The sequence below is a fragment of the Scyliorhinus torazame genome, chromosome 15 (assembly GCF_047496885.1).
Source record: "Scyliorhinus torazame isolate Kashiwa2021f chromosome 15, sScyTor2.1, whole genome shotgun sequence".
Taxonomy (NCBI): domain Eukaryota; kingdom Metazoa; phylum Chordata; class Chondrichthyes; order Carcharhiniformes; family Scyliorhinidae; genus Scyliorhinus; species Scyliorhinus torazame.
The window spans coordinates 210,323,108-210,346,278 of NC_092721.1; the positions used below are offsets into that span (position 1 = coordinate 210,323,108).

Consider the following 23,171-nt stretch of genomic DNA (forward strand, 5'->3'; position numbering starts at 1 on the left):
AACAGGTAGAGTAGACATTCAGAGACTTTTTCCCCGGGTGGAACAAACCATTACAAGGGAACATAAATTTAAGGTAAATGGTGGAAGATATAGGGGGGATGTCAGAGGTAGGTTCTTTACCCAGAGAGTAGTGGGGGCATGGAATGCACTGCCTGTGGAAGTAGTTGAGTCGGAAACATTAGGGACCTTCAAGCAGCTATTGGATAGGTACATGGATTACGGTAGAATGATATAGTGTAGATTAATTTGTTCTTAAGGGCAGCACGGTAGCATTGTGGATAGCACAATTGCTTCACAGCTCCAGGGTCCCAGGATCGATTCCGGCTTGGGTCACTGTCTGTGCGAGTCTGCAGGTTCTCCCCGTGTCTGCGTGGGTTTCCTCCGGGTGCTCCGGTTTCCTCCCACAGTCCAAAGATGTGCAGGTTAGGTGGATTGGCCATGATAAATTGCCCTTAGTGTCCAAAATTGCCCTTAGTGTTGGGTGGGGTTACTGGGTTATGGGGATAGGGTGGAGGTGTTGGCCTTGGGTAGGGTGCTCTTTCCAAGAGCCAGTGCAGACTCGACGGGCCGAATGGCCTCCTTCTGCACTGTAAATTCAATAATAATCTATGATTAATTATTCATAATTATTATGATTAGGACAAAGGTTCGGCACAACATCGTGGGCCGAAGGGCCTGTTCTGTTTTTCTATGTTCTAAAGGAGATGAAATAGTGCAGCACTGTGGCGCAGTGGTTAGCACTGCTGCCTCACGGCGCCGAGGTCCCAGGTTCGATCCCGGCTCTGGGTCACTGTCCGTGTGGAGTTTGCACATTCTCCCCGTGTCTGCGTGGGTTTCGCCCCCACACCCCAAAAATGTGCAGGGTAGGTGGATTGGCCGCGCTAAATTGTCCCTTAATTGGGAAAATAGAATTGGGCACTCTAAGACTTTATAAAAAAAACCAAGGAGATGAAAGTTTTACCGTCACACAGCAGCATCTTACCCCCTCATAGAGGTGTCTCCTTCTTATAATTAAAGCCACTGGTTGGTCCCTCAAATTGTAATTTGATGGCTTGTTTCAGGTTGAGTTCAGGGTCCAGGGTAGTGATTGCAATCACTGGCTCCGCCATCACTTTCTCCACTGCAATGCTACCGCTCACTTTCTGGGGAGAGGCCTTGGGGCTCTTGTGGCTTCTGCACTGGGACTTGCTCAGGATTCCGTTCCGTTTCTCCTCAATCTCCGAGAGCACCGTCTGCTTGTCATAGTTCCAGCTGAAGGGTGACGCCTCCCACTCAACAGGGGGCTTGTTGTTGCTGCTGATCGATGTGATGAGTGGCGATGTAATCTCCAACCTCCTCTTGGAGATTTCAGTTTTGGGAATCAGCTCTTGAACATTGCTCAGTCCAGCCTTTCCTGTCACTCCCTTCTTCCCTTTGGGACTAGTCTCTGACAACTCCACGCCCAGTATCGGGCTAGATAAAGGTGTGTTCCCCCCATGCCGGCTGGGGCTCTTTGCTGCCTCTGATATGGCGCTAGTCTGCAAGCTGGACTTGTTTTTCACTAGGGTGGAGGAAGGTGAGGTAAGAATCGAGTGTCGGCTCCGGCTGCGAGGTAATGAATGTTGCTGGATCTGCTGTATGAAGGTCAAGCTATCAATAGGCACCGTCTGGTCAGTGGCCAATGAATGGTAGGTGGACGAGGTGACAATAGATGAGTTTTTGGAACTCTTCAAAGAGTTGTTGGACATGAGAGACTTGCGATGATCCACAGTGGAGTCCGGGGAACCGGATGGTGAGCTTGTTGCCCCCATTTGTTTTTTGTCACTGGGGGTGTGTCTGGTAAAATGCATCTCTCCACCCGTCATACTGGGACTTCCAGAGCTGTTGGATGTACCAGAGGACAGGGTCTTTGTGGTGGAGGTGTGTAGCTCTGATTTCTGTCCAGGGGCTGGTGCCACATAACCACTGAACACGGGTACACCAAATTTCTCCAACAGCTTCATGATTCTTGCCTGCCCACGTTTGGCTGCCACTCTCATTGGCGTACGGCCATATTGATCAGCATGGTTAGGATCTGCTCCCTTCTCCACAAGTATCCTCACCACCTCAGTGTGACCCTCCTGAGAGGCGATGCAGAGTCCAGTGGCTCCCTGGTTACAGGCATGATCAACAGGAGCCCCACTTTCGATCAGAAACTGCACCACGGGCGAATGGCCCTGCCACGCCGCTGAGTGCAGGGCTGAGCGACGGTCATTGTCCAAAGCATTGACCTCAGCCCCATACTTGACCAGTAACTTTACCAGCTCCAGATTACCCTGCCAGCTACACACGTGCAGAACCGTCCGTCCATCCAAGTCTCTCGACTCCAGATTGGCAGCTCCGTCATCCAGCAGCAACTGCATCATGTCCATTTGATTGTCCAAGGCCAGGAGATAGAGCAAGGGCCGCCCGTCTGCATCCTTCATGTCGACACCTGCACCTTTACTCAACAGCAGCTTCACCACCTCCTTGTGGCCTTCGAGGGCTGCAGAACACAGGGCTGTCCGCCCATCGTAGCCCCGGGAGCCCACAGGAGAATTATATTCCAGGAGGACCTGGACACACTGGTAATGACCTTCCTGAGCTGCCAGGATAAGTGGGATCCTTCCATCATTGTCCACCTCTGTCACCCTGGCACCCTGCTCGATCAGTGCCAGGCAAACTGAGCAGTGACCCTCGAAGCTGGCCATGTGGAGGGGAGTCCAGCCCATGTCATCTCGGTGATTCTCGTCCAGGCCTCTGTCCAAGAGGGTCTGCACCACCTCGGTGCTGCCGTGAGCAGCAGCGATACTGAGCACTGTCCGGCCTTCACTGTCGATGCTGTCCACAGCGGCACCCCAGAAGAGCAATGCGTTGACAACAGCAGCATGACCCATGGAGGCTGCGGCCAGTAGCGGTGTGCGCCCTGTCGTATCAGCCTCGTCCACGTCCGCGCCCCCCTCCAGGAGTAGATCCACCACATCTGCGTGACCTTCGTAAGCAGCCACCAGGAGCGGAGTCAGACCATCGTGGTCCCGGTGACCGACCTCTGCACCCTGTTCGATCAGCAGGCTCACCACATTGGCATAGCCACGGCTTGCGGGAACGCAGAGCGCCGCCACGGAGAGAGCCGAGCGTCCATCGACATCTCGGTGATTGATCTCAGCGCCATGGTCCAGCAGAATCTCCACCATCTCCCGATGCCCCATGTACGCAGCAGCAATCAGTGCAGTCCGTCCATCTGTGTCCACTTTGTTAACCTCAGCTCCATGCTGGAGCAGGGTGAGGGCAATGTCCTCGTGCCCACCCCAGGCGGCAGCCCTTAGTGCCGTCCGGTGGTCAGCATCTGTGCTGTCCACGTGGGCCCCCCCGCATTCCAGCAGTGCAGTCAGTGCCTCTGAGTGTCCCCCCCAGGCCGCCGAACGCAGTGCCGTCCAGCCTTCCTGGTCAGCATGATTGATGTTGGCACCGTGTGAGATCAGGCAATGAAGGACTTTGGTGTGACCCATTCGAGCAGCCAGGGTTAAGGGAGTCTGTCCTTGATAGTCCTCGGTCTCTAGATCAGCCAGCCTGGATAGCAGCAAGTTGACCACCTCCAGGTTACCACTGTAAGCTGCATTGGCCAGGAGCGTGCGTCCACTCGAATCACGCTGGTGGACACTTGCCCCATTCTCTAGCAGCATCCGGATGGAGTCCTCCCTTTCCAGAGCTCGGTGAATGACCCCTGAGGAGTCTCCACCCTCCTGGTCAGTGGTGTAGGCTCCAGCCCTGACCAGTAGCTGGAGGACCTCCTGTTCCACCGGTAAGATTGAGTTGAGGGACTCCCGGGTGACTGGTGCTCCACTCCACACCATCCAAAGGGCCAGGCGACTGGAGTCAGCCTGGAGCTGAGAGTGGACAAGGTGTCGGGCATATTCTTGCACCTGCGCAGGAGTCAGCTCCCTGGCACGGCAGGTCAGGCTCATTGCCAGCATGGCGTGCCCCTGCGCCGCACTGCACAGGTACTTCTGAGTGCAGTACTTGACATCCAGTAGCCATTCGGCAAAGCTGTGATGGAAGAGAATCTTGCTGCCTGACTGCCCATTCAGCAGTAGTTTAGACACCATCTCCATCTTGTGCTGGAATTCAGTGGCCGTCAAACATGTGCCCTTGGTCCAGACGGCTTCAAACAGCTCCCGCAAGGTGAGGGGTCGTTGGGCGGCCAACATCACGTTGAGGATTGGTTGGATTTTGGTGAATTGCTTGCGGGTGAAGAGTCGCTGGCAGAGCCATAGGTAGAGGCCATTGAGGGTTCCCGGAATATCCCGGATTTCGCGAAGCACAATGAAGCTTTCCAGCACACCGTCCAATACCCACTCCAGATACAGGAAACAACCATTACTCTTGATGTGAAGCTGGTTTAACATCTCTGCCGTCTCCCGTGTTAGGTGATGCCTCAGAGCCTCCTCCTGGTCCAATCGGCTCAGAATGTACTGCTGCACATCCTTGACAATGTGCGATTTACGGAGATCGTCCAGGCAAATTCTCCGGAAACCTGTCAGAAAACAAACATACAAAATGAGCAAATCCATTGCTGGGAGAAGTCACCTGAAACATGTATCGAACAAAGTTTCGAGCACGAGTTACAATACGGAACGGTGCAGAAAGAGGCCGTTCCAGCAGCGGGTGCGGGACCTTGCAGGCTCCCGCGCTTCAGCTCCACGGACATTTAAAATGAGTTGTGAGTTTCAGCCTCAACCACCAACTTAGGCCGTGAATTCCAGACTCGCCCCCCCCTTTGAGTGCAAACATTTTCCTCTTGTCCCCTCTAATCCTTCTCCCAATCACCTAGAATCTATGCACGCTAGTAATGGACCGCTCCTCTCGGGGAAACAAGTATTTCCTGTCTACCCTCCTCATAGTTGTGGAACCTCAATGAGGTCACCCCTCAGCCTCCCCTGTTCGAAGGAAAACAAGAACAAAGAACAAAGAAATGTACAGCACAGGAACAGGCCCTTCGGCCCTCCAAGCCCGTGCCGACCATACTGCCCGACTAAACTACAATCTTCTACACTTCCTGGGTCCGTATCCTTCTATTCCCATCCTATTCATGTATTTGTCAAGATGCCCCTTAAAACAATCCCGGTCTAACCAATCTCTCCTCATAGCTACTAGGGGCTGGTTTAGCACAGTGGGCTAAACAGCTGGCTAAACAGCAGCGCGAGTTTAATTCCCGTACCGGCCTCCCCGAACAGGCGCCGGAATGTGGCGACTAGGGGCTTTTCACAGTAACTTCATTGAAGCCTACTTGTGACAATAAGCGATTATTATTATTTTCCAGCCCTGGCAACATTCTTGTAAATCTCCTCCGCACCCTCTCCAGAGCAATTGTGTCCTTCCTGTAATGTGGTGACCAGAACTGGACATGAAACTCCAGCTGTGGCCTGACCAGCGTTTTACACAGTTCCAGCATTACAGAATCCCAGAATTGTTACGATGCAGGAGGAGGCCATTCAGCCCACCGTGCGTGCACCAGCTCGTCAAACAAGCATCATGACTCAGTGCTATTCTCCTGCCTTTTCCCCGTACCCCTGCCCATTGTTACTATTTAATAATTATTTCATGCCCTTTTTATTGCCTCAATTGAAACTGCCTCCCCCACACTCCAAGGCCGTGTATTCCAGACCCCAACCGCTCGCTGTGCGAAAAAGCTTTTTCTCACATCACATTTGCTTCTTTTGCAAATCACCTTAAATCTTTGTCCTCTCGTTCTTGACTCTTTTAGCCCCTCATGATTTTGAACACCTCGTTGAAATCTCTTCTCTGCCTTCTCTCCCAGGAGAACAGTCCCAACCTCTCCAATCTATTCTCATAACTAAAGTTTCTTATCCTTGATTACATCCCTGCAGTGCCACACCCAATTGATGAAGCATTAACCACCTTGTCCACCTGTCCCACCACCCTCCAGGACCTGTGGACATGCACTCCAAGGTCCCTCAACCCCTCTCAATATCTTCCCGTTTATTGAGTGATCCCTCGCTTTGTTTGTCCTCCCCAAATGCATTACCTCAAACTTTTCTGGATTGAATTCCATTCCACACTCCTCAGCCCACTCACCTAAACCATTGATATCATCCTGGAGTCGACAGCTATCCTCTTCACTATCAACTACACGGCCAATTTTTGGGTTATCTGCACATTTAAGTCAAACTCATTAATATATACAGCAAACAACAAGGGCCCAACACTGGGCCCTGTGGAGCAGCACTGGAAACGATTTTCCACTCGCACAAACATCCATTAGTCTTTGTTTCCTGTCATTGAGCCAATGACCTTCCCCTTTATCCCATTGAGATTTCACTTTTCTGACCAGTCTCCTCGTTGGGACATTGTCAAATGCCTTGCTGACATCCACGTAGACAGTATCCCTTACATTACCCTCATCAACCCTCTTTGTTACTTCCTCAAAAACTTCTATTAAGTTAGGAAGACACGATCTTCCCCGAACAAAACAATGCTGACTATCCCTCATCAATCCGTGCCAATCTAAGTGACAGTAATCCTGTTTCTCAGAATTGTTTCCAATAATTTGCCCACCATTAAAGTCAGACTGATCGGCCTATAGTTTTCTAGCCTATCCCTCACTCCCTTTTTAAATAATGGGACAATGTTTTCAGACTTCCAATCCTTTGACACCTTGCCTGTATCTAGTGAGGATTGGAAAATAATCCTCAAAGCAATCACTATTTCCTCCCTGGCTCCCTTCAAAAGCCTGGGATACAATCCATCTGACCCTCTGGGTGGAAACATGTTTCCTCAGGTCTCTTTGAAACCATTTACTCACCTTAAGCATATACACTCTGGTCTGAGATACATGGGAAAGATTCTCTCAATCCACCCTAACTATGCCTCTCATCATTTTGTAAACCTCTATCAGATCCCCCCCCCCCCCCCCCCCCCGCCCCCTCAGCCTCCTCTGCTCCAGGGAAAACAATCCCAGCCTATCCAGTCTCTCCTCATAGCTGAAACTTCCCATCCCAGGCAACATCCTGGTGAATCTTCTCTGCACGCCCTCCAGTGCAATCACGTCCTTCCGATGGTGAGGTGACCAGAACTGCCCACAATATTCCATCTGTGACCGAACCAATGTTTTGTAAAGTTGTGGCAAGTCCTCCCCGCTCCTATATTCTTTGCCCCGGCTAATGAAGGCCAGCATTCCGGATGCCTTCTTCACCACCCTACCGACCTGCGCTGCCACCTTCAGGGAGCTATGGACTTGTACACCAAGGACTTTGTTCCTCGATATTCCCTCGGGACCTACCGTTCATTGTGTCGATCCTACCCTTATTAGATCTCCCAAAATGCATCACCTCACATTAATCAGGATTAAATTCCATCTGCCATTGCCCTGCCCAATTTACCAGCTGATCAAGTTATTCCCTTGATTTTAATGTACGAGTAGAACATCTTAGAATTAAAAAAACTTTTATTTGCCAATTTTTTTTGTATCCTCTCTTTGTTTTCCTAATTTCCATTTTGACTTCAGGCCTTTGTAACTGTCACTGGCTTTCCTTCGCTGCCTTATCTTGAGCTGAATGCTTCTGGATAACCAGGAGCTCGAGATTTGGCAGTACCACCCTTTTCCTTTGTCAGGACAGGTCTACAGGGAATGCCTCCCACCAATTTGACGGTTCTCCTTTGAATAGTTGTATCCAGTGTAATCTCCCAGCTCAACTCTCAGCTTTGTAAAATCTGTCTTCCCAATGAAGAACTTTTATTCCTGTTCTATCTTTGTCCTTTTCCATAATGATGCTAACTCTAACTATATTGCTGAAAAAAGAGACACAACAAAGCTTTTGGTCTCGCACTCATCAGGTCATTTTCCAAGAACCCCAATATAAGGGGAAAACTACAATTTATACTGCATGACAGAGAATGCTGATTGGTTGGCAAGTGGACTTTGATTGGTAGAGACATTGCCATGGAAAATGCACCACAGTTGATGGTGACTGACAGTTAACTGCCAAGCATGGTGAAAAGTAAACCAGATAGCCTGACGATGATTGGTCAAGGCATTTCCCTGCGGAATGAACCAGCAAATGGGTGTCATCTAATTTGTTTAGCTGAAACAGGTGCAATGTGTGTACATGTTCTTCCTGTCCGCAGACGACAGAAGGATAGCTGTCGACACAAGACCCCGTGTATTATTATACGTAGCTTCCAATACAGGCAAAAACAGCACACTATGAGCCCGACTCACAATCTTAAATTGGTTGTCAGCGTAATTTTTAGCACCCTGAGGATTATTTAGCAAATGTAAAATTGTGGAATCACATTGAATGTTGGACACTGTGTTTTGAGTTTTGCAAATATGGGTTGGTTGGATACAGTCTGCACCTTGTCTGTTCCAAGACATGGCTGGGACATGGATATGATTTGTAAGGAACATCTTTTAAATCCTCGTCTGATCCTGGTTTCTTTTCAATGCCTATCCTGCTGGTTGTTTGTAAAATTACAGACGTTTAGTTTTGAACTGAACTCCATCCCCATCCCCACCACTGCCAGCTGCTTTTGAACTTACCAAGGCACACACCCTGGTACAGTGTGCTCTGTGGCATGGCTCGTGATGTCATTTTGATGGACTTGGATAGCAGCCTATTTTTTCTGCTGCAATGCTGGAACATTTTTTGTTTTCAATTGGGATTGGTAGAGCCTTTTACAAGATTCTAGAGCAGAAGGCAGGTTCCATTTGAGAAGGAGCTGGACAGGAGCCTGTTAGATATTCTCCCAGAAAGGCTGGAACTTCTCGCTCTGATATCTCAGCTGCAATGAGCAGGTCTGGACGTCTGTCAATCTTGTGAAAGTTTAACCTCTGATCAAAGGCTGCAAGCCGTCTCCAGTCCGATCTATGAAAGGCTAACCTCTGTTTAGAAGGCTGAGGAAGGCACAGTGCTGAGAGCTCTCCCCTGAGATCTCCAGAGATCTGGAAGAAAGGGCCTTTTACTTTCTCTTCACAATAGTTAATCTTGATCAGCAGAAAGAGCAAACAAGCGTTCCAGAGGTAGAGAGACCGGAAAATTCTCTTGTAGATTCCCATGGTGAGAATTTCAGTTTGATTCAGTGAGGCTCGGGGTCCATCTGGTGGGCGCAGGGTAGAATGGCATAGACCAGAGGAGAATCTTCTCTGTGAAAGCCCAGGTCAGTGGAGGGGAAGAGAACTACCCAGAGGAAGCCTTTACAGAATTTACAGTGCAGAAGGAGGCCATTCAGCCCATCGAGTCTGCACCGGCCTTTGGAGAGAGCACCCCTATTTCTGCCCCACGCCTCCGTTTATCCCCGTAACCCCACCTAACCTTTTTGGAGACTAAGGGGCTGTTTTAGCATGGCCAATCCACCTAATCTGCACATCTTTGGACTGTGGGAGGAAACCGGAGCACCCGGAGGAAACCCACGCAGACACGGGGAGAACGTGCAGACTCCGCACAGACAGTGACCCAAGCCCGGAATCGAACCTGGGACCCTGGAGCTGTGAAACAACTGTGCTAGCAACTATGCTACTGTGCTGCCCAGCCTGAGAGTTCTCATTGGAGACAAACATTAGACGATCCAAACCAACCGATGGTTTGAAGATAGCCGACTACTAAGACTAACACCTCAGCAGCAAAGATTCATCTCGGCCCTTTTATTTTTTAACCGTCCCACCCTCCACCATGTGTCTGTCTCATGTGTGCCTGGGTGGAGGGTGGGACAGGGATTGGGGAATAGTTAGATTAGTAGACCGTAGCACTGCAGCCGCAGGGTGACATGGATCCAGCATTCGATGCCAGCCCCAGGTCACTGTCTGTGCAGAGTCTGCACGTTCTCCCCGTGTATGCGTGGGTTTCCTCCGGGTGCTCCGGTTTCCTCCCACAGTCCAAAGACGTGCAGGTTAGGTGAATTGGACATTCTGAATTCTCCCTCAGTGTCCCCGAACAGGCGCCGGAGTGTGGCGACTAGGGGATTTTCACTGTAACTTCATTGCAGTGTCAATGTAAGCCTGCTTGTGGCACTAATAAAGATTATTATTATTAACTATTTTTACCTGTAAACATTCTGCTGACCATTTTGTTTTGTTTCCGAGCTGAACACACCAGGAGTAACCAGGATGGGAAGAGCTCTTGGTGATTGGACAGAAGTTCTGCAATAGTCGCACTCTTGGCAGAAGGTTTCCAGTCCGCATCTTTAAAGATTTCGCCTTCATCGATGGAGTCCACAAGCAACAGAAGATTTTGTGACGGTGGCTGGATGTCCAGTAGGGGCAGGAGCACAGCCCTACATTAAGCAAAGGAAACAGAGGTCACTCTAACTCAATAATTTCTCTTTTTATATCAGCCAGTCAGGAATGGACTTCATATTGACAAGCCCAGAATATTTCCTCCCTCATTTGTACTGCAGCCCACAATTTACAATCACCTCACAGACAGCTGGACACACCGGCAAGGAAACTGTGCATGACGACATTGGGGCCAATTTAGCGGAGTTGGCTGGACAGCTGGTTCGTGTTGCAGAGCGAGGCTAACAGCGCGGGACCACGCCCCGCACCGGCTGAGGTTATTCACGAAGGCCCCGTCTTCTCAACCTTGCCCCTCGCCTGAGGAGTGGTGGCCCTCAGGTTAAACCAGGGGCTGGTTTAGCACAGGGCTAAAGAGCTGGCTTTGAAAGCAGACCAAGGCAGGCCAGCAGCACGGTTCAATTCCCGTACCAGCCTCCCCGAACAGGCGCCGGAATGTGGCGACTAGGAGCTTTTCACAGTAACTTCATTTGAAGCCAACTTGTGACAATAAGCGATTTTCATTTCATTTCATTTTTTCAAATCACCACCAGGTGGAACGGTAAAGCAGCCTAAGGTTATCTGGAACTTGCGAATTTACTTTATGTGTAAACAGAAAACAGGAGGGTGACTGAAGACTTGACTAAACAAATGGGTTTTAGGCAGCGATCCCTAGCGTGTGGGCCGAAGGCTGGAGACACATGAGACAACAGACTGAGGGAAATGAAAAGCATGGTGGGACAGCAAGGAGGAGGGGAATAGGGGTTGGCGGGGTTACAGAGAGAGGGTGGGGCGGGACCCTCGAGAGATTAAAAATTAGGATGAGACCTTTGCAATCAGAGTGTTGCTGGTAGTCAGTGTAGGTCAGTGAGCACAGAGGTTGATGAGTGAAAGGGACTCTTGCGAGTTTGGACACTTCTGCCTGAAGATTGTTGTCTTTTGCACAGATGTCCTGGGCTCCTCCATCATTGAGGATGGGGATATTTGTGGAGCCTCCTCCTCCAGTGAGTTGTTTAATTGTCCACCACCATTCACAACTGGATGTGGCAAGACTGCAGAGCTTAGATCTGATGCGTTCATTGTGGAATCGCTTCGCTCGGTCTATTACTTGCTACTTATGGATGCAGTGTTCTGGATGGGTTTATGGAGGGTAGAATGTGGGAGGCGAGCTTGGAGATGAGTAGAATACAGGAGTCTGGAGGTAACAAATGTATGAGTAAGAGTTTCAGTGGAGGAGCTGAGGACAGAGTTGGTGATGTTCCAGAGGAAATTACAGCTAGTTTTAGTGAAGGAGGGAAGCCATGAAAGTAGTTCGAACACGAGGGCAGCAGCTACACAACGTGATCAAAAATCACCTTTCCTTCCAATTCACACTCCAATACCAGGGTATCTGGCCAATGCATGGTGGACAGGTGCTTAGGAAAGGAACAAGGGACTGACAAGCCTTCCTTGAACAGCTAGAAACCCCCAAGGTAAATACCCCACGCACAAAGCAAGGAAGGATATAGGAAGGATGTGATTGCAGTGGAGAGGGTGCGGAGGAGATTCACCAGGATGCTGCCTGGGCTGCAGCGTTTCAGCTGTGAAGGGAGACTGGTTAGGCTGGGATTGTTTCCCCTGGAGCAGGGAAGGCTGAGGGGGAGCTAATGGAGGTGTACAAGATTATGAGGGACATGGACAGGGTGGAAGGGAGGGAACTTTTCCCCTTGGTGGAGAGGTCAATGACCAGGGGGCAGAGATTTAAGGTGAGGGGCAGGAGGTTTCGAGGGGGTGTGAGGAAAAACCTTTTCCCCAGAGGGTGGTGGGAGTCTGGAACTCGCTGCCTGAAAGGGGGGTGGAGGCAGAGAGCCTCAGAACATTGAAACAGTATTTAGATGAGCACGAGAAACACCATAGCACCTTAGGCTACGGGCCACGTACTGGAAAATGGGATTAGAGTAGATCAGTGTTTGATGGTTGATACAGATACAGTGGGCCGAAGAGACTCTTTCTGTGCTGGACAACTCTTTGACTCTAAGCACCAAGTAAACATCTCGAGCTCACATGGAGAATCAGAAATACCCAACACTGGAATTTCCCCAACAGACAGAGTTCAAATTCCTCACATTCCTACCCCTGTATTCAGTTTATACAGCAGCAACCTCTGCAAACACCATTCCATCTCTTCCAGGACAAGTCCAGCACGGGGATAGATACAGAGTAAAGCTCCCTCGACACTGTCCATTCAAACACTCCCAGGACAGGTACAGCACGGGGTTAGATACAGAGTAAAGCTCCCTCTACACTGTCCCCATCAAACACTCCCAGGACAGGTACAGCACGGGGTTAGATACAGAGTGAAGCTCCCTCTACACTGTCCCATCAAACACTCCCGGGACAGGTACAGCACGGGGTTAGATACAGAGTAAAGCTCCCTCTACACTGTCCCCATCAAACACTCCCAGGACAGGTACAGCACGGGGTTAGATACAGAGTAAAGCTCCCTCTACACTGTCCCCATCAAACTTTCCCAGGACAGGTACAGCACGGGGTTAGATACAGAGTGAAGCTCCCTCTACACTGTCCCATCAAACACTCCCAGGACAGTTACAGCACGGGGTTAGATACAGAGTAAAGCTCCGTCTACACTGTCCCCATCAAACTTTCCCAGGACAGGTACAGCACGGGGTTAGATACAGAGTGAAGCTCCCTCTACACTGTCCCATCAAACACTCCCAGGACAGCTACAGCACGGGGTTAGATACAGAGTAAAGCTCCCTCTACACTGTCCGCATCAAACACTCCCAGGACAGCTACAGCACGGGGTTAGATACAGAGTAAAGCTCCCTCTACACTGTCCGCATCAAACACTCCCAGGACAGGTACAGCACGGGGTTAGATACAGAGTAAAGCTCCCTCTACACTGTCCCCATCAAACACTCCCAGGACAGGTACAGCTCGGGGTTAGATACAGAGTAAAGCTCCCTCTACACTGTCCCCATCAAACACTCCCAGGACAGGTACAGCACGGGGTTAGATACAGAGTAAAGCTCCCTCTCACTGTCCCCATCAAACACTCCCAGGACAGGTACAGCACGGGGTTAGATACAGAGTAAAGGTCCCTCTACACTGTCCCCATCAAACACTCCCAGGAAGGTACAGTTCGGGGTTAGATACAGAGTAAAGCTCCCTCTACACTGTCCCCATCAAACACTCCCAGGCCAGGTACAGCACGGGGTTAGATACAGAGTAAAGCTCCCTCTACACTGTCCCCATCAAACACTCCCAGGACAGGTACAGCACGGGGTTAGATACAGAGTAAAGCTCCCTCTACACTGTCCCCATCAAACACTCCCAGGACAGGTACAGCACGGGGTTAGATACAGAGTGAAGCTCCCTCTACACTGTCCCCATCAAACACTCCCAGGACAGGTACAGCACGGAGTTAGATACAGAGTAAAGCTCCCTCGACACTGTCCCCATCAAACACTCCCAGGACAGGTACAGCACGGGGTTAGATACAGAGTAAAGCTCCCTCTACACTGTCCCCTTCAAACGCTCCCAGGACAGGTACAGCACAGGGTTAGATGCAGAGTAAAGCTCCCTCTACACTGTCCCCATCAAACACTCCCAGGACAGGTACAGCACGGAGTTAGATACAGAGTAACGCTCCCTCTACACTGTCCCCGTCAAACACTCCCAGAACAGGTACAGCACGGGGTTAGATACAGAGTAAAGCTCCCTCTACACTGTCCGCATCAAACACTCCCAGGACAGGTACAGCACGGGGTTAGATACAGAGTAAAGCTCCCTCTGCACTGTCCCCATCAAACACTCCCAGAACAGGTACAGCACGGGGTTAGATACAGAGTAAAGCTCCCTCTGCACTGTCCGCATCAAACACTCCCAGGACAGGTACAGCACGGTGTCAGATACAGAGTAAAGCTCCCTCTACACTGTCCCCTTCAAACACTCCCAGGACAGTTACAGCACAGGTTAGATACAGAGTAAAGCTCCCTCTTCCCTGTCCCCATCAAACACTCCCAGGACAGGTACAGCACGGGGTTAGATACAGAGTAAAGCTCCCTCTGCACTGTCCCCATCAAACACTCCCAGAACAGGTACAGCACGGGGTTAGATACAGAGTAAAGCTCCCTCTGCACTGTCCGCATCAAACACTCCCAGGACAGGTACAGCACGGTGTCAGATACAGAGTAAAGCTCCCTCTACACTGTCCCCATCAAACACTCCCAGGACAGTTACAGCACAGGTTAGATACAGAGTAAAGCTCCCTCCTCCCTGTCCCCATCAAACACTCCCAGGACAGGTACAGCACGGGGTTAGATACAGAGTAAAGTTCCCTCTACACTGTCCCCATCAAACACCCCGAGGACAGGTAGAGCACGGGGTTAGATACAGAGTGAAGCTCCCTCTACACTGTCCCCATCAAACACTTCCAGGACAGGTACAGCACGGGGTTAGACAGAGAGTAAAGCTCCCTATACACTGTCCCCATCAAACACTCCCAGGCCAGGTACAGCGCGAGGTTAGATACAGAGTAAAGCTCCCTATACACTGTCCCCATCAAACACTCCCAGGCCAGGTACAGCACGGGGTTAGATACAGAGTAAAGCTCCCTCTACACTGTCCCCATCAAACACTCACAGGATAGGTACAGCACAGGGTGAGATACAGAGTAAAGCTCCCTCGACACTGTCCCCATCAAACACTCCCAGGACAGGTACAGCACAGGGTGAGATACAGAGTAAAGCTCCCTCGACACTGTCCCCATCAAACACTCCCAGGACAGGTACAGCACGGGGTTAGATACAGAGTAAAGCTCCCTCTACACTGTCCCCATCAAACACTCCCAGGACAGGTACAGCACGGGGTTAGATACAGAGAAAAGCTCCCTCTACTCTGTCCCCATCAAACACTCCCAGGACAGGTACAGCACGGGGTTAGATACCGAGTAAAGCTCCCTCTACACTGTCCCCATCAAACACTCCCAGGACAGGTCCAGCACGGGGTTAGATACAGAGTAAAGCTCCCTCTTCCCTGTCCCCATCAAACACTCCCAGGACAGGTACAGCACGGGGTTAGATACAGAGTAAAGTTCCCTCTACACTGTCCCCATCAAACACCCCCAGGACAGGTAGAGCACGGGGTTAGATATAGAGTGAAGCTCCCTCTACACTGTCCCCATCAAACACTCCCAGGACAGGTACAGCACGGGGTAAGACACAGAGTAAAGCTCCCTATACACTGTCCCCATCAAACACTCCCAGAACAGGTACAGCACGGGGTTAGATACAGAGTAAAGCTCCCTCTACACTGTCCGCATCAAACACTCCCAGGACAGGTACAGCACGGGGTTAGATACAGAGTAAAGCTACCTCTGCACTGTCCCCATCAAACACTCCCAGAACAGGTACAGCACGGGGTTAGATACAGAGTAAAGCTCCCTCTGCACTGTCCGCATCAAACACTCCTCGGACAGGTACAGCACGGGGTTAGATACAGAGTAAAGCTCCCTCTACACTGTCCGCATCAAACACTCCCAGGACAGGTACAGCACGGGGTTAGATACAGAGTAAAGCTCCCTCTACACTGTCCCCATCAAACACTCCCAGAACAGGTACAGCACGGGGTTAGATATAGAGTAAAGCTCCCTCTGCACTGTCCGCATCAAACACTCCCAGGACAGTTACAGCACAGGTTAAATACAGAGTAAAGCTCCCTCTTCCCTGTCCCCATCAAACACTCCCAGGACAGGTACAGCACGGGGTTAGATACAGAGTAAAGTTCCCTCTACACTGTCCCCATCAAACACCCCCAGGACAGGTAGAGCACGGGGTTAGATACAGAGTGAAGCTCCCTCTACACTGTCCCCATCAAACACTCCCAGGACAGGTACAGCACGGGGTTAGACACAGAGTAAAGCTCCCTACACACTGTCCCCATCAAACACTCCCAGGCCAGGTACAGCGCGAGGTTAGATACAGAGTAAAGCTCCCGATACATGGTCCCCATCAAACACTCCCAGGCCAGGTACAGCACGGGGTTAGATACAGAGTAAAGCTCCCTCTACACTGTCCCCATCAAACACTCCCAGGATAGGTACAGCACAGGGTGAGATACAGAGTAAAGCTCCCTCGACACTGTCCCCATCAAACACTCCCAGGACAGGTACAGCACAGGGTGAGATACAGAGTAAAGCTCCCTCGACACTGTCCCCATCAAACACTCCCAGGACAGGTACAGCACGGGGTTAGACACAGAGTAAAGCTCCCTCTACACTGTCCCCATCAAACACTCCCAGGACAGGTACAGCACGGGGTGAGATACAGAGAAAAGCTCCCTCTACTCTGTCCCCATCAAACACTCCCAGGACAGGTACAGCACGGGGTTAGTTACCGAGTAAAGCTCCCTCTACACTGTCCCCATCAAACACTCCCAGGACAGGTACAGCACGGGGTTAGATACAGAGTAAAGCTCCATCTACACTGTCCCCATCAAACACTCCCAGGACAGGTACAGCACGGGGTTAGATACAGAGTAAAGATCCCTCTGCACTGTCCGCATCAAACACTCCCAGGACAGGTACAGCACGGGGTCAGATACAGAGTAAAGCTCCCTCTGCACTGTCCCCATCAAACACTCCCAGGACAGTTACAGCACAGGGTGAGATACAGAGTAAAGCTCCCTCGACACTGTCCCCATCAAACACTCCCAGGACAGGTACAGCACAGGGTGAGATACAGAGTAAAGCTCCCTCGACACTGTCCCCATCAAACACTCGCAGGCCAGGTACAGCACGGGGTTAGATACAGAGTAAAGCTCCGTCTACACTGTCCCCATCAAACACTCCCAGGATAGATACAGCACAGAGTGAGATACAGAGTAAAGCTCCCTCGACACAGTTCCCATCAAACACTCCCAGGACAGGTACAGCACGGGGTTAGACACAGAGTAAAGCTCCCTCTACACTGTCCGCATCAAACACTCCCAGGACAGGTACAGCACGGGGTTAGATACCGAGTAAAGCTCCCTCTACAGTGTCCCCATCAAACACTCCCAGGACAGGTACAGCACGGGGTTAGATACCGAGTAAAGCTCCCTCTACACTGTCCCCATCAAACACTCCCAGGACAGGTACAGCACGGGGTTAGATACATGGTAAAGCTCCCTCTACACTGTCCCCATCAAACACTCCCAGGACAGGTCCAGCACGGGGTTAGATACAGAGTAAAGCTCCCGCTACACTGTCCCCATCAAACACTCCCAGGACAGGCCCAGTACGGGGTTAGATACAGAGTAAAGCTCCCTCTACACTGTCCCCATCAAACACTCCCAGGACAGGTACAGCACGGGGTTAGATACAGAGTAAAGCTCCCTCTACACTGTCCCCATCACACACTCTCAGGACAGGTACAGCACGGAGTTAGATACAGAGTAAAGCTCCCTCGACACTGTCCCCATCAAACACTCCCAGGACAGGTACAGCACGGGGTTAGATACAGAGTAAATCTCCCTCTACTCTGTCCCCATCAAACACTCCCAGGACAGGTACAGCACGGGGTTAGATACAGAGTAAAGCTCCCTCTACACTGTCCCCATCAAACACTCCCAGGACAGGTCCAGCACGGGGTTAGATACAGAGTAAAGCTCCCGCTACACTGTCCCCATCAAACACTCCCAGGACAGGTCCAGCACGGGGTTAGATACAGAGTAAAGCTCCCTCTACACTGTCCCCATCAAACACTCCCAGGACAGGTACAGCACGGGGTTAGATACAGAGTAAATCTCCCTCTACACTGTCCCCATCAAACACTCCCAGGACAGGTACAGCACGGGGTTAGATACAGAGTAAAGCTCCCTCTACACTGTCCCCATCAAACACTCCCAGAACAGGTACAGCACGGGGTTAGATACAGAGTAAAGCTCCCTCTTCCCTGTCCCCATCAAACACTCCCAGGACAGGTACAGCACGGGGTTAGATACAGAGTAAAGTTCCCTCTACACTGTCCCCATCAAACACCCCCAGGACAGGTAGAGCACGGGGTTAGATACAGAGTGAAGCTCCCTCTACACTGTCCCCATCAAACACTCCCAGGACAGGTACAGCACGGGGTTAGACACAGAGTAAAGCTCCCTACACACTGTCCCCATCAAACACTCCCAGGCCAGGTACAGCGCGAGGTTAGATACAGAGTAAAGCTCCCTATACATGGTCCCCATCAAACACTCCCAGGCCAGGTACAGCACGGGGTTAGATACAGAGTAAAGCTCCCTCTACACTGTCCCCATCAAACACTCCCAGGATAGGTACAGCACAGGGTGAGATACAGAGTAAAGCTCCCTCGACACTGTCCCCATCAAACACTCCCAGGACAGGTACAGCACAGGGTGAGATACAGAGTAAAGCTCCCTCGACACTGTCCCCATCAAACACTCCCAGGACAGGTACAGCACGGGGTTAGACACAGAGTAAAGCTCCCTCTACACTGTCCCCATCAAACACTCCCAGGACAGGTACAGCACGGGGTTAGATACAGAGAAAAGCTCCCTCTACTCTGTCCCCATCAAACACTCCCAGGACAGGTACAGCACGGGGTTAGTTACCGAGTAAAGCTCCCTCTACACTGTCCCCATCAAACACTCCCAGGACAGGTACAGCACGGGGTTAGATACAGAGTAAAGCTCCATCTACACTGTCCCCATCAAACACTCCCAGGACAGGTACAGCACGGGGTTAGATACAGAGTAAAGATCCCTCTGCACTGTCCGCATCAAACACTCCCAGGACAGGTACAGCACGGGGTCAGATACAGAGTAAAGCTCCCTCTGCACTGTCCCCATCAAACACTCCCAGGACAGTTACAGCACAGGGTGAGATACAGAGTAAAGCTCCCTCGACACTGTCCCCATCAAACACTCCCAGGACAGGTACAGCACAGGGTGAGATACAGAGTAAAGCTCCCTCGACACTGTCCCCATCAAACACTCGCAGGCCAGGTACAGCACGGGGTTAGATACAGAGTAAAGCTCCGTCTACACTGTCCCCATCAAATACTCCCAGGATAGGTACAGCACAGAGTGAGATACAGAGTAAAGCTCCCTCGACACTGTTCCCATCAAACACTCCCAGGACAGGTACAGCACGGGGTTAGATACAGAGTAAAGCTCCCTCGACACTGTCCCCATCAAACACTCCCAGGACAGGTACAGCACGGGGTTAGACACAGAGTAAAGCTCCCTCTACACTGTCCGCATCAAACACTCCCAGGACAGGTACAGCACGGAGTTAGATACCGAGTAAAGCTCCCTCTACAGTGTCCCCATCAAACACTCCCAGGACAGGTACAGCACGGAGTTAGATACAGAGTAAAGCTCCCTCTACACTGTCCCCATCAAACACTCCCAGGACAGGTACAGCACGGGGTTAGATACAGAGTAAAGTTCCCTCTACACTGTCCCCATCAAACACTCCCAGGACAGGTCCAGCACGGGGTTAGATACAGAGTAAAGCTCCCGCTACACTGTCCCCATCAAACACTCCCAGGACAGGTCCAGCACGGGGTTAGATACAGAGTAAAGCTCCCTCTACACTGTCCCCATCAAACACTCCCAGGACAGGTACAGCACGGGGTTAGATACAGAGTAAATCTCCCTCTACACTGTCCCCATCAAACACTCCCAGGACAGGTACAGCACGGGGTTAGATACAGAGTAAAGCTCCCTCTACACTGTCCCCATCAAACACTCCCAGGACAGGTACAGCACGGAGTTAGATACAGAGTAAAGCTCCCTCTACACTGTCCCCACCAAACACTCCCAGGACAGGTACAGCACGGGGTTAGATACAGAGTAAAGCTCCCTCTACACTGTCCCCCATCAAACACTCCCAGGACAGGTACAGCACGGGGTTAGATACAGAGTAAAGCTTCCTCTACACTGTCCCCATCAAACACTCCCAGGACAGGTACAGCACGGGGTTAGATACATGGTAAAGCTCCCTCTACACTGTCCCCATCAAACACTCCCAGGACAGGTACAGCACGGGGTTAGATACAGAGTAAAGCTCCCTCTACACTGTCCCCATCAAACACTCCCAGGACAGGTACAGCACGGGGTTAGATACAGAGTAAATCTCCCTCTACTCTGTCCCCATCAAACACTCCCAGGACAGGTACAGCACGGGGTTAGATACAGAGTAAAGCTCCCTCTACACTGTCCCCATCAAACACTCCCAGGACAGGTACAGCACGGGGTTAGATACAGAGTAAAGCTCCCTCTACACTGTCCCCATCAAACACTCCCAGGACAGGTCCAGCACGGAGTTAGATACAGAGTAAAGCTCCCTCTACACTGTCCCCATCAAACACTCCCAGGACAGGTACAGCACGGGGTTAGATACAGAGTAAAGCTCCCTCTACACTGTCCCCATCAAACACTCCCAGGACAGGTACAGCACGGGGTTAGATACATGGTAAAGCTCCCTCTACACTGTCCCCATCAAACACTCCCCAGGACAGGTACAGCACGGGGTTAGATACATGGTAAAGCTCCCTCTACACTGTCCCCATCAACACTCCTAGGACAGGTACAGAACGGGGTAAGATACAGTAAAGCTTCCTCAACACTGTCCCCATCAAACACTCCCAGGACAGGTACAGCACGGGGTTAGATACAGAGTAAAGCTCCCTCTACACTGTCCCCAACTTGGGCCATGTTTTTTCATCCACCATCTGGGAGAACAGCGACACGGCGCAAAATCTTGCGAGAATCAGGAAATAACAACCTTGCCGGCGAGATCTTATTTCCTGATTTTCTGCTCCTCTCGACACTGACGGAACAAGGTTCACATCCACAAAGAGCAAGAACCTCATTTTGAAAGCATTACATCTTAATTCCGTTGCTGAGCCCCTTCACATGATCTCCACTCACTGAAAACCACAGGTTTGGAAAAACGGGTTTCAGTTGAGCGGATTCCTTGGATTACATGTTCAGTAAAACCCCTGGGGGCAGAGACGAGCCTGGTTGGCATTGCCAACCTGTCAGTGCCAACTTGCATTGGGTGGCGGTCCCGGGGCGGAATCTCTGGGGAGCCCCACTAGCGGTGGAGTTTCTGGTATGTTTGTTGGGAGGGAGGAGCTCCCGATGCCGATGATGCTGGTGGGGGGGGGAGTAGCCCCCAATGCCAATGATGCTGGTGGTGGGGGGGGGGGGGGGGGGGGAGTAGCCCCCAATGCCGATGATGCTGGTGGGGGGGGGGAGTAGCCCCCAATGCCAATGATGCTGGTGGGGGGTGGGGGGTTGGGGGGGGGAGTAGCCCCCAATGCCGATGATGCTGGTGGGGGGGGGGAGTAGCCCCCAATGCCAATGATGCTGGTGGGGGGTGGGGGGTGGGGGGGGGGAGTAGCCCCCAATGCCAATGATGCTGGTGGGGGGGGGGGGGGAGGAGCCCCCCAATGCCAATGATGCTGGTGGGGGGGGAGTCGCCCCCAATGCCAATGATGCTGGTGGGGGGGAGTAGCCCCCAATGCCGATGATGCTGGTGGGGGGTGGGGGGGGAGTAGCCCCCAATGCCAATGATGCTGGTGGGGGGGGGGAGCCCCCAATGCCAATGATGCTGGTGGGGGGGGAGGAGCCCCCAATGCCAATGATGCTGGTGGGGGGGGGGGGGGAGTAGCCCCCAATGCCGATGATGCTGGTGGGGGGGGGGAGTAGCCCCCAATGCCGATGATGCTGGTGGGGGGGGGGGGGGGGGAGGAGTAGCCCCCAATGCCGATGATGCTGGTGGGGGGGGGGGGAGTTATCCCCAATGCCGATGATGCTGGTGGGGGGGGGGGGGGGAGTAGCCCCCAATGCCAATGATGCTGGTGGGGGGGAGAGTAGCCCCCAATGCCAATGATGCTGGTGGGGGGGGGGGGGGGGGGAGTAGCCCCCAATGCCGATGATGCTGGTGGGGGGGGGGGAGTAGCCCCCAATGCCGATGATGCTGGTGGGGGGGGGGGGGGGGGAGGAGTAGCCCCCAATGCCGATGATGCTGGTGGGGGGGGGGGGAGTTATCCCCAATTGCCGATGATGCTGGTGGGGGGGGGGGGGAGTAGCCCCCAATGCCAATGATGCTGGTGGGGGGGGGGGGAGTTATCCCCAATGCCAATGATGCTGGTGGGGGGGGAGAGTAGCCCCCAATGCCAATGATGCTGGTGGGGGGGGGGGGAGGAGCCCCCAATGCCAATGATGCTGGTGGGGGGGGGAGTAGCCCCCAATGCCAATGATGCTGGTGGGGGGGGGGGGGGGGGGAGTAGCCCCCAATGCCAATGATGCTGGTGGGGGGGTGGGGGGGGAGTAGCCCCCAATGCCAATGATGCTGGTGGGGGGGGGAGTAGCCCCCCAATGCCAATGATGCTGGTGGGGGGGGGGGGAGTAGCCCCCAATGCCGATGATGCTGGTGGGGGGGGGGGGGGGGGGGGAGTAGCCCCCAATGCCGATGATGCTGGTGGGGGGTGGGGGGTGGGGGGGGAGTAGCCCCCAATGCCGATGATGCTGGTGGGGGGGGGGGGGGGGGGAGAGTAGCCCCCAATGCCGATGATGCTGGTATGAGCGGGGGCTGCTGTGGAGGGGGGTGGGACTATTTTCTGTGCTGATCAGGCCGCCATTTTTTCAAGGGCTGCACGATCTCTGTGGAGTCAGCCTTGCCGGCTCTATCATCACCCCCCCCCCAACCCCCCCCCCCCCCCCCCCCCCCCCACACCCCCCCACAAACCCCCAACCACCCCCACCACAGTGGCGGTATAAACGGGGCGGCTGGAGAGCCGGGCTTCACTCAGAGCCCTGACACTCTGACCAAATGTGGGTACATTCCAGCCAATGTGTTATCTGGAAGTTCACTGTGTTG

The 23,171-nt window shown here is 52.3% G+C and overlaps 1 protein-coding gene across 1 annotated transcript in view; it reads right to left on the bottom strand.

The window, feature by feature from the left end:
* ankrd50l (ankyrin repeat domain 50-like) overlaps positions 1–23,171 on the bottom strand; it is a 213,948-nt gene that overhangs the window by 7,568 nt on the left and 183,209 nt on the right. Inside the window, exons 3-4 of the mRNA XM_072477553.1 lie at positions 10,058–10,287; positions 983–4,531 (exon numbers count right to left, since the gene is read on the bottom strand). Coding sequence (XP_072333654.1) covers positions 987–4,531; positions 10,058–10,287 — 3,775 coding nt within the window. The 3' untranslated portion in view covers positions 983–986. The remainder of the gene's footprint in view (positions 1–982; positions 4,532–10,057; positions 10,288–23,171) is intronic.